General features: G+C 42.6%; 1 protein-coding gene across 3 annotated transcripts in view; it reads right to left on the minus strand.

Annotated features, from left to right (window-relative positions):
* YAF2 (YY1 associated factor 2) overlaps window positions 1–11,732 on the minus strand; it is a 102,535-nt gene extending 90,803 nt beyond the window's left edge. Inside the window, exons 1-2 of one of the 3 annotated variants that reach the window (XM_058307821.2) lie at window positions 11,497–11,732; window positions 10,975–11,100 (exon numbers count right to left, since the gene is read on the minus strand). In XM_058307821.2, the coding sequence (XP_058163804.1) occupies window positions 10,975–11,100; window positions 11,497–11,522 (152 nt within the window). In that variant the 5' untranslated portion in view covers window positions 11,523–11,732. The remainder of the gene's footprint in view (window positions 1–10,974; window positions 11,101–11,496) is intronic. The other 2 variants (XM_058307820.2, XM_071218779.1) reach the window with 2 other exon arrangements.
* Between the last annotated feature and the right edge of the window lie 290 nt (window positions 11,733–12,022).

Genomic DNA, 12,022 nt, shown 5'->3' on the forward strand with positions numbered 1-12,022 from the left:
TATATGCTCAATGGCCTGAAATAACCACATCCATGCTCTCCGACAATCCGAACTTTGAAAACACTTACTCTTCAACTATGGCAACAGTAAAGTGATGCTTTAACTGTTCAATTCTTAAATCTATATTTTCACAGCTTGCTACCACACTACCAAAGTATTTCCTAGAAGTTAAAATTTTTACTGGTAAATCCCAAATGTTTATGTGATAGTCCACATCAGGTTACTAAAGAAAAACAAAAACATATACATAGAGAGAAAGAGAATATGGTCAAAGATAGAGCACATGTTCAAAAGTGAGCAAGAGAAAAAGAATATATGAAGGAATCCCAGAAGCACTTGGTGGAAATGTTATTTTCAGTAGAAATCACTTATTCTTCTTATGCTTTGGTTTTGTCAGCTACCCCACTGGAACCCCACATTCAATAGTAGTTGTTATACCCCGATATGGAAAACTATTCCTTGATCACCACCAGTGTATTTGTTTTAGCTTTAACATTTTTTGAGGACTACTATGTGCCAGGCACTGTGCCGAGTACTTTATGAGGATTTATCAAACATAAACTTTACAACAACCCTATGAGGTGGTATTATTATCTCCATTTTATAAATGAAAAAACTGAGGCTTAGAGAAATTTTGTGGCTTTCACAAGGTCACACAAAAGGTGGCAGAACCTGTATTTAAACCTAAGCATTTGAGCTCCAAAGTTCAAGCTCTTAACTACTAAACAACATAACGGCAGGGAACTCTTAAAATTAAAGTTTTTTGCACTTTTGCTTTCTATAATCATCCTGAATACACATAAAAATGTAAAACAAAGTTGTGAAAATAAAACTATATATGCTTTCCTACACTAAAAATATGAATATATTAATACAACGAAACCCTATACAAGTGGATGATGGCAAGATTACAACGAAAATGTATATTATCAAGAAATGTTACCCAAAAATGTCATGTAATAAGGCTAAGTTTATGAAAAATTGAGAGCAAGGGAATTCTGACAAAATTTCATATACACAATGCAGATAAGCCCTACCAAAAATTATATTTTGATGACATTATAAACTTAACATACTTGTATCTATAAATTGCACTGCTCATTACTCGTCTAATAAATGATTATCTCTGAAGCTTACCAGACTTAGTCTTCGGAAAGAAGCAAGTGTCTAGAGAAGATGGGGGTGAGAGTAGGGGTGACTATGAAGACAGAAATAATCAGGGAAGGAGAGAGGTAGACAAGGCCTATCAAGAGAAAAGTTTTAAATCTCCCCTCTACCATACAGAAATCATTATTAGCCTTTGGATTGTGAGGCTAAGAAATCCAAACATAATTAATCCATTTACTGTGCTTATACAGAAGAACTCAAAGGGATAGAAGGCCAAATGAATTTTTTTTTAAAATTTTGGTAGCAAAATACCTTTATGAAGCAAAAATTATGAAAAATCCCAATAAACAGAATAAGAAAGGACAGAGAGGACCTGGCGGAGGTGGAGTCAGAGCGCACAGAGCCCCAGTTGCTTGCTCCTATTGGCAGCCAGCGAGACTGCAATTCAGGACTCGAGTCATCAATTCAAAACCTCTGGGTCTTTTCTGGAGGGAAGGCCAGTTCTTTTCTACTTATTACTTCAGTCTGACAAACCCATCTCCTCTTTATCCCTATTCCTGCAACTTGCTCCCTCACAGGAGGCTTCCGAAAGATGGCCGTGGTGAGCTCTATGGTTGAAGGAATGCACGGCTGTGTACGGGTATCTGGGACAGAGGGAGGAGATGTAATAACAGAATGCATTTTGGGACAGAAGAGTTCATTAAGGTCATTGAGAGATGGGTCTAGTGAAGACTGAAGGGGCCCTAGAGATGGCAACAGAGAGAGACACGGGCCCACAGGCCCACACATTCACACACCCACAGGCCCGTATACATGCACGTCTGCACTCATTCCCATCCCTACACGCACACCGAAGGAGAAAAAGCCCTTTAGAAAATGCAGCTCAAGTGGAAAGAACGCCTTCGGAGCTCTGCCCACCTCGTTTTCTTATGAAAAACCTCGTCAGGCTCAAACTTTATTTTGTATATTGATAACCTAAAGATCTTATTAAAATACAGGCTCTAATTCACTAAGTCCCTGGTGGAGCCTGAAATTCTGCACGCGATGCCGATGCCACTGGTCTGTGACCTCACTTTGGATAGCAAGAGCATCAGAATACATCAGTATTTTCCAAAGTGTTCTATATTAGACAACAAAGAACAAGAGCAGCAAAGAACAATAACGAAGGTTCTCTAAAGAAAAGAACGACTCAAGTAAAGCTAAAACAAGTTGGAGGACTCCTCAGAGTCTTTAATTTATTAAACTCCAAGGGAAGAATATGATATATAGTATTTTCCAAACTTTCTTGATTCCCTTTATTTCAAAGAATATTCCCAGGAACCAGTGTTTGTAAAACATTATTCAGCCAGAGAAGATCAAAGCAATGTAAGACAGTCATGTGAAGTCAGAAACACTCTTAACTAAAAAGTCTCCTCTTTTTTTCCATTATTCCATTGATACACCAAGTTCTACTTTTAAATGCAAATATCTGCACATAAAACACCGACAGGACACACAATATTTTAGAAGTAGCTATCTTGGACTGGAAAGATGTTAGAGTAACAGGCATTCTTATATTCCTCTTCTACTTCTTTAGGGTCTTCAAAGAACAAGTGATATTTTTACATCAGAAAGAGTTATATTAGCTTAAGAAAAAATAAAACTAAACTGTAACTTCTATGCCCAGTTATTTACAATCACACTTGGAACAATTACTTTACCCAGACTTACATAGAATATAATAGATTTTCTAGTAAAGGAAGACCCATTGGTTGAATGAATAAACCAGAGGAATCAGAACATTTTAGAATTTAGACAAAGACTGAATATTAGTGAGAAAAGTTTGCGCTAGAGGAGACTAAAGATTAATAGCAAAAAAGAATAGAAAGAAGAGGAAAGAAAAACAATTTGCCTACTCTGCAAATGCCAAGTAGTCCTAGGTCTAAAATTTCCAGTAATTCTATAATTTTCTATAATAATACTACAGAATGGAATGCATACTGGTTTTTAAAAATCAGATAATTATCAATCACAAATCATACAATAAAAGGTGGATTTTTACAAATTGGTACTAGGAGAGTGAGGTCGTGCTGCTGCAATTACCAAAAATGCTGGAATGGTTTTATAAGGAGGTAAGAGGTATTTTTTGAAGGAATTGTGAGATGCTTGACAGAAAAGGCCTAGGTTGCTTTGAAGAGACTGTTGGTAGGAATACAGACCCTAAAGTTATTTCCAATGAGGCCTCAGAAGGAAACGATGAAATCATTATAGGAAACTGGGGGAAAGGTGATCCTTATTTTAAAGTGGCTTGGACATTTAGCCGAGGAGATTTTCAAAGTAAATGTGGAAAATGAGGCCTGGCTTCTCCCTGCAACTTATAGCAAAATGCAAGAGGAAGAGATAAAATGAGAACTAACCTGCTGGGCACAAAGAAACTAGCAGACTGATTTGGGAAAATCTAAGGTTCCAGAAAACAGAAACCCAAAGGACAGTGCTCCATGTGAAGATTTAACTAAATCTGGGACTTGGAAATCAGGATTGGAAATGCAGTTATCCAGGAAGGATCTGTGGAAAGTCTTATTGTCTGATGATTTGGCTCCCCATTTCCTGCATGCTAAGCCAGTAAGCCTTATGCAAGAACAAAACCACTGTCAGCCTAGACTAAAAGGGACAGGGAGGGGAGGGGAAAGATTGAAGGAAAAACGGCTTCAAGTGGAAGCTGAGGTCTGGAATTAAGACATCTCATGCCAAGAGAAGGGTCCTACCCATGCGTGAGGAAAGGGTCGGCTGCCCTAGTATCTGAAGAGGGTGGGTCTTCCAGGCCATTTGTCAGGAAGCATATGGCTGCCCCGTGCTACAGAGTGTGTGGAGCTCACTCCCAGGCGGCTGAGGACAATTAGGTCATCAGCCCCCACCCCCCACCCCGCTCTGAGGGGGCTGGGCCTATTCCCCACAGATTAGGAAGAGTCAGACCACCACCCCACCCTTCTAGGGAGAATGGTACCACCACCTCCCTGTACTAAGGGGGTTGAGACTGTCCCCAGAGATTGGGGAAGTGTGGCGATCGCCCCAATGTTCTTGGAGGGTGAGGTCTAGAGCTCAGTTACCACCTGATGCTTGAAGAGGGTGTAACCGAAAGCATGACCCTTGGGCAAGGCTGTGGAAAGGGTGGGCCCCCACAGGGCCCTGAGGAGAAAGAACCATCTTTCTAAGGATGACTCCCAGATTTTGAAATGTAAAACCCTGCAGGTTTTGGGGGATTGGCTATTTCATCCCAATCTCTCTTTATGGTAATGAAATATTTATCCTATGTCTGTCCCTCCTTTGTATACTAGAAGCAGATAACTTGTTTCCAAGTTTCACAGGTCTTCAGCCAGGGGAGAACTTTGCCCCAAGACAAACTGCATGCCTTTAAATGATTTATATGAGATTTTGTACTTAGCATTGCTACTGAAATGATTTAAAGATTTTGGAGTATTGTGATGTAGTCAATGTATTTTGCATACAGAAAGACAGAGGGTGGAGAGTGCAAGTTTGAAATTATTTTATGAATCCGGAATAAACTTTTAATTTATTCCTGTGGGTGTGACATCCTTTGACTGCATTAAATTCAGCTGAGGATCCTTTGAATAGGTCACTTTAAGGGCTTTTGATTGGACTCAGGTAGAGTCTCCACCCCCTTGCTGGGTCTGATATAAATGGAGACAAAGAGAGACATAGACACAAGAAAAGGAAGCCGCCATATCGGATTCTGCCATGTGAGGGAAAGGGTTCGCCCAGAGTTGAGTTGTAAGGAGAAAAGCCCCCAAGAGGCTCAACGTGCTGAGGCCCAGGAAGCAATGAACCATATGCCTGATAGCTTAGAGCAGAACCTGGAAAGAAAGTGGAGCCACTGAGGCTGAAAGAGAAGGCCAGGTAAGAGACAAGCCCTACGCCAGGTTAGCTTTGGTGAGAAAGAATTTCTTACGGTGCCTTGCACTGGACTTTTCCGTCTTGGAACCATAAGCTTTCACCTCAAGTAAGTCCTCTTTATAAAAGCTAACGCATCCCTGATACTTTGCATCGGCAGCCATTTGGCAAACTAAAACAATATCCTTTTTACTTCAAATAACAAACTGATCATACATTAACATAAATAATCTATAATAAAAATATTATTTTTCAAAACAAAGATAATTCAGTGTGAAGACTCATATTTTTGCAAATTTCTCACATCACTTAATAGAAGATATCTGGATTCTCATATCTGTTTCTCCATTCATTCTGCTGCGGTATGTTGTTCTGGTTGAAGAATATGAAGAAAATCTGAACTCCCACAGATACATAGTTGAAAAAGGGAAGAGTATTTTAATAGTCTTTTCACATAATTATGGATATTCTTCATTGACACTACATAAAAACGCTAGTAATTTTTCAAAGTTGCAATGTGGAATGTGAACTACATCAATGAACTTTTCGCACCGTTTTCCCTTAAAAACCACTGGTTTAATTCACACTTTAAATTAACTGATTTAGTACCATTATGCATTGATCACTGGGAAAATACTGGTTCCCTGAGTTACATACATCTTCCAAATCTGCATAACAATTAAAGAATCAAAAAATCACATTCATTAGTATCACCAACAGTTTCCTGAGAAAAGTTTTTAAAGTACTGGAAGCTCTCATGCTCGTTGTAGTAGTTAAAAGTTTTGTGAACTTCTAATTTTTACTTGAAAGCTCAATTTTTATCATAAGCAACAAATACTATCAATTATTTGCCTTGAACTGGCAGGTTCACTGTGTTTGCTTTCAAGAAAATATCTATTAAATAGCCGAGTCTGAAAAACCATAGTTTACCAGTTATTCTTTCAAGTTAAAATGATGTTTCATGGGAAACGGACTTGGCCCAGTGGTTAGGGCGTCCGTCTACCACATGGGAGGTCCGCGGTTCAAGCCCCGGGCCTCCTTGACCCGCGTGGAGCTGGCCCATGCGCAGTGCTGATGCGCGCAAGGAGTGCCGTGCCACACAGGGGTGTCCCCCGCGTAGGGGAGCCCCACGCGCAAGGAGTGCACCCATAAGGAGAGCCGCCCAGCGCGAAGGAGGGAGCAGCCTGCCCAGGAATGGCGCCGCCCACACTTCTCGTGCCGCTGACGACAACAGAAGCGGACAAAGAAACAAGACGCAGCAAAAGGACACAGAAAACAGACAACCGGGGGAGGGAAGGGGACTTAAAATAAAAAAATAAAAAAATAAATCTTAAAAAAAAAATAAAAAAAAAAATAAAATGATGTTTCATGAAAAAAGCAGCTAGTTCTGTTTACAATTCAGATAACTGCACAAGAGTTTTTATTTGAATCCACTACTTTGGTATGCCGCAGAGGTGCATTAGATGATTAGAAATACTTCCTATTTCATCAGAAAGGCTACTAAAAGAGACCTAAGATTTAACAAAATTAGTAATTTTTACTGCTTCGTCAAGAATACTAAGTGAAACTGGCACTGTTTTTAACTGCAAGGGCATAGTGGTGAAGAATACAATGAACTCAGCAATTTAGTGCTACTGCTTTGATTCATGAGAAGGTGCCAGCAGTTTTACCCACCATTGCTTCTGCACCGTAAGTGCAAATGTCAACACTGTAAAAAACAGCAAATAACATCTTAGGAGTATTATGAAAATAGTTGAGACCACACAGATTCTCTTAAAGGGATATTAGGAATCCACAGGGTTCCTCATACCACTCTTTGAGAACCACTTCTGTAGACTATATCCAAACACAAATTATCTTCAATATTTCTCTATAAAAATGAAATTGCAGGAGTATTCAAACCCAAGAAGTAGGGAGAAGGAAAAACAATTAAACAAATAAGGAGTCCCTAAACAACAGCTATGTGGTAACTAAAGAAGGTCTTCAGATAAGTAGGGGAGGCTCACGGATTCTATATTTCTAAAAAAATGCACTAATTTAGATGGTCCTCAACTTTTTTCTCCCATTCTCACAACCAGAGTCTAAGAGAATCAACTCTGTGCTAAACCACACATTAGAAGACATAAAGCAATCATGACACAATAACAATAATACTGAAAAGATTTCATCAGAAAATACTTGGTTTCTTAAAAATGAGAATCCTATATAGTTTATTCCCATTTTGTAGCAGCTGAAATACTTCATCTTATTTATCAGTAGTAACATCTTAAACATATTACTGGTTCCATTATAAACTTAAAAAAATTTTAATGGGGAAATCTCACCTCTTTAGGTCACACATAAAGGAAAGATTTACTACAAACTCGTATATACAACTTGATACAGTTCAAAGTGTTTCTGATTTGACAACACTCTAAAATTTTACAGGAGAAACAAAGAAATATCTAATTTGCTCACCACTGTTATGTCCAGTACCTAAAGTAAGATACTCAATAAACATCTGTTGAATGCTAACTGTTGAAGTGGTTGAAATGAGATATGAACTCAGGTTCCCAGACTCCTAGTCCAACTCCTAGTGCTATTTCTACAGTGTGAAACCTTTTTCACAGTTCTCTGAAATTACACTTATGAGCAATCTAAACAAAAATTCACCTGCAGAAAACAGGTAAAGAGGAAATTATACTTGCAAGCCTACTATAAACCAGGCATTTTAGACTACAGGTTCTTATTTAAAATGACTACAGTTCAAAACCAAAACCAATAACTTTATCGCTTTCATTTCCAAATTTAAGCTCTCTGAATTAAACAACAAAGTGATCTGCCATTCACAAACAAAGAACTGTCGATAAGATGCTAGTCTGAATCAACCATCATACGTTGATTACTAGCCTAAATTTTCTTTTTCTCTGAGGTTTATATTTGTGACAATGATTACCTTATAAGAAGCTATAAACATGAAAAGAGACTCTGTGGCCCTGACAACAATCATTTATCACTATAGATTTTTCTTATTTTTTCTTTTTAAAAATTTTTCAGGTTGACATTTATCAGCATTTCTCTCACATAAACACAATGTAGAAAACTTCAGATACTTATCTGGTTACTGAAGTTCTGGATCCATAAAAAGTTTAATAGATCAAATAAAAACTCATTAAGGCCAGCAAGTACAAAACTTGAAATTCAATCATAGAAACAAATTTAAAGAGTATGGTTTATCAATTAAGAAACTAAAACTACCTCAAATCACATTTTCTTTTGAAATACATGCTATGAATGTAACCTCATTTCATTCCATATAAACAGTTTTCTGCAGAAAAACATGACCTACCAAGGATAAAGTCAAAGGAAACGGTCTTCCGTTAGAATAGAAAGGATTTGAACCATATAGTCTTAAAAACAAAAGGTCAAGACTTCAATGGGGGATGATGGATTCACCTTCTCTGGCAGTTTCAAGAAAAGGTTTTCAAACATCTAGGATGGCTTAGACTTGGCCTCACTTTTGGACACTGAGACAGAATCAGTTCTAAGGTCAGTTTGACTGAAGGGATTCAAATCCTGTCTGTCGGTCACACAAGTCATTAGCAAACTGCATTCTTCTGCACTGCAGTCAGTTATTCCTTGCTTTGGTACTCTGCAGCTTTTCCCTTCAAATTAACCTAACTACTAATTAACATGTCAGTTGTAGAGAATTATTTCTTCCAACTACTGCAAGCTTTTGCTTCTCAACACTATTCTGCAGTCCTTTAATCCTGCTGTTCTCATATCACCAGCGAGGAAAATATTTTGTGGTGCAATCAATATCTGTCCTATTAACAATGCCCTGTTCTATTGTTCTATCCAAACATGGATTCCACTCTGAATTTCAGAAACAGCAGTAGGAAAATAAAAGATAACAGAAACTAGAGCTCCTGGGTTTAACTGAGGGCCAAAATCAAAAGAGAAGAGACAATTCAGAGAGAAGGAAGAAGCTGAGAGGGTCGCAGTGTAGAACACTTACTTTTAGGAACAAAGTGTTCCTTAGACTTCTGGTGAGTTGCCCAGAGCCTCTTCAGTTTCAATCCAAATGACAATGCTTCTCTGAGTCCTCCTCAAGTAATGTTTCCACCACTAAAAATTGGATCTACAAGAGCTCAGAAGTACTGGTAAAAAAAATGTCGGGGGCCCCCCATGTGGGCCTCACCCCTCTTTTAAACGAGGCCCACTTCTCTGTCCTGGGCAACTTCCCTGTGCACTCTATTCCTTCTTCTTCCAGGTGCCAGGTATTCGGCCTGTTTCTTCTCTTCTGAGCTGCTACCACCTACTCTATTTCTCAGGGCTCCTCTAACCTCAAGACTGGCTGTGAAGTAGAACACCAGCTTCCCCCCTTCCTTGCTGTCCCTGCAAATAATCATATAGGCTCTTCTAGTTTCCGAATTTTTCCAATGGCTAAAAAGAAAATAGAGAGGGAACAACAAAAAGCAACAACATAGTACCAGGGATTATAATAATTGTTTCCACTTAAAAATTCTTGCCTCAAAATAAAAAGATTTTCTAAAAATTACTACTGAACATTTAAAATAGTACAAAGCGCTAATACAGATATACAACTATAATCTAAATTAAACCCAACCTTATGTACCCATAAAGATATAGATACTCTACTTTTCAAAATACTTAAATCACAGGTCAAAAAGTGGTTATTAGCAAGTAGATACTTTTTTTAAATTTTGAATTTTCTGTGATTTTATTCCCTTGAATTTAGATGTTTGAAACTTTGCTTTATAAAGGATATTGTGAAAAATGTTCAACGTATTGTAGCCAATGTAAATGGAATATGCTAAAAGATATTATGATCTACAAAAAAAAGATAGGCATGCCAAAAGAATATCTTTAAAATTAAAATTTTTATAACAACTTGCCCGTACATTAAAAAAAATTAATAAAATTCTCTAAATGGTTCTTAAAAATCGGGATATGTCATTTTTAGAATCTAACCCCTACTGAATATTTAAATCTTACGTCAATTTAATTCCGGTCTTCTTTTTTACAGCAAAAGTATACCATATTAGTATGTTTATATCCTTATTGTGATCATTTAATTTCTAGCAGGTTATGAAATCGGAGTACAAAAGTTATCTAAATATTAAGCTATAAATCAGGGAACTGCAGTGAATTAAATCAAAGGCAACCTTCCTGTAAAAGCAAAGGAATTTTGTAACTAAGAGCTGGCGATAACGAATGTCATACTTTGAAGATCCCGGATGATTTCCTTTACCCACTTAATTCACCTAAGTGGCGTTTTTGAAAAGACAAAATTATTAGACTGCAAGCCCTCAGTAAAATAAAGTTAAAACTTTAAATAGGCAGAGACCATTTTATCTCATTTTAAAGTCTCACAGAATGCCATTGAATCCAACTCAAGATATTCCGATATTTTCCGTGAAAATGTGTTCCTATTGACTGGGCTCGCCTCCAACTGTTTATTTATAAAATAGAAGAGACACGGAATAAAAACTCAACCAAACCTTGATCTGACCCTTCCTGGCATCCAGTTACAGAAAAGAAATCTGATCTATTGCGTAGTCTGCAGACACTTTTCTTTCTGTTGAGCAACGAAATTCAACTACATCCCTTGCGCCTCAACTGGATTTCACGGTTTTCCCTGGATCCCCACGGTGGCGCGACCACGCAGCCAGCACTCTTCCACCCGGGGGAGGGGAAGGGCAGCACGCCCCGCGAGACGAATTAAATCGCAGGAGCTAAGGTCTCCCTTGAATAATTCATTCTCTCCTGGCGGCAAAGGGAAAACAAACAAACAAACAAACCCGTTCCGGGCTCTCCGATCACCCCACCCGCCAACCGTCGCCGGGGGGCGGTCGGCGTGACCCAGCCGGGACCGCGGCCGCCGCCTCGGGCTGGCCGCTCCCGCCCGGGTCCGCGCGTCGCCGGCGCCGCGGAGGGGGCGGCCTGCGCAGGCCGGCGCGGGCGGGCGGCACTCACCGGGTGGAGGTGCCCTTCCGCACATCGCACATCATGCACTTGAAGGCCTCGGCGCTGTTCCGGAAGGTGCAGACGCTGCAGTCCCAGTAGCCCTCATCCGAGGACGGCTTCGGCTGCCGCTTCGGCCTGCAGGACACAACCCGGACACGACGCGGCGCGGGGTCACCAGCAGGCCGCGCCCGGCGCCCCGGCTCCGAGGCCGCCCCCGCCCCGCCCCCCGGCCCAGGGCCGCGACCCCCGCCCCGCCGGCCCGCGCCGCGCTCGGGCTGCGAGGGGCAGGGGGCGGGGAGTCCGGAGCGGGGCAGGCGAGCGCGCGGCCCCGGGGGCTGCCCCCGCGCCCGCCGCCGCCGCCGCCATCGCGGCCCCATTGTGGGGCGGCCGGCGCCGGCCCCTCACGCGGCAGCGCTCGCGCGGCAGCGGCGCCGCCCCCGTCCTCGCCCCGGTGCCCGGGCGGCGAGCGAGGCGGCCGCCCCCGGCCCCGGCGCGAGGCCCGCGGCGTCCGCGCGGCGCGGGCCCTGTTACCTGGTGGGGCTCTTCTTGTCTCCCATGGCCTGGCTCTCGGAGCACGCCGAGGGTCGCGGCGGCGCGAGCGCTGTTTATCAATAAGGAGGCGAGGAAGCCGGGCGGAAGCGGGCGGGGGACGGCGGCGGAGGGGGCGGGGACGGCCGCGGCGCTCGGGAGCCGCCGCCGGAGCCCACGCAGCCCCCGGCTGTCGGGGAAACTCCGGCCCGCGAGCACGTGACGCGCGCGCGCCAACCAGCGGCCGCGCCCGGCACTTCAAACGCGGCCGGCGCGGCCCGCCGCCCGCGCCCGCCGCCTCCCCGCCGCGGCCCCGGCCCGAGCCCCGCGGCCCCGGCCGCGGCGGCCGCCGGCCCGCGAGGGTGCGCCGTCCTCCCGCGCGCGGCGCGCCCGGCTCGCGGCCTGCGGGGCGGTGCTGAGCCGCGCGGCGCCCCACCGCGGGCCACCTGAGCGAAGGCGGGAACCGGCCGTGGGCGCCGCCGCTAGGTGCCCTCCAGCTGGCCGGGTCCCCGCAAACGCCCTGCGAGGT

Source organism: Dasypus novemcinctus, chromosome 12, assembly GCF_030445035.2.
Source record: "Dasypus novemcinctus isolate mDasNov1 chromosome 12, mDasNov1.1.hap2, whole genome shotgun sequence".
Lineage (NCBI taxonomy): Eukaryota > Metazoa > Chordata > Mammalia > Cingulata > Dasypodidae > Dasypus > Dasypus novemcinctus.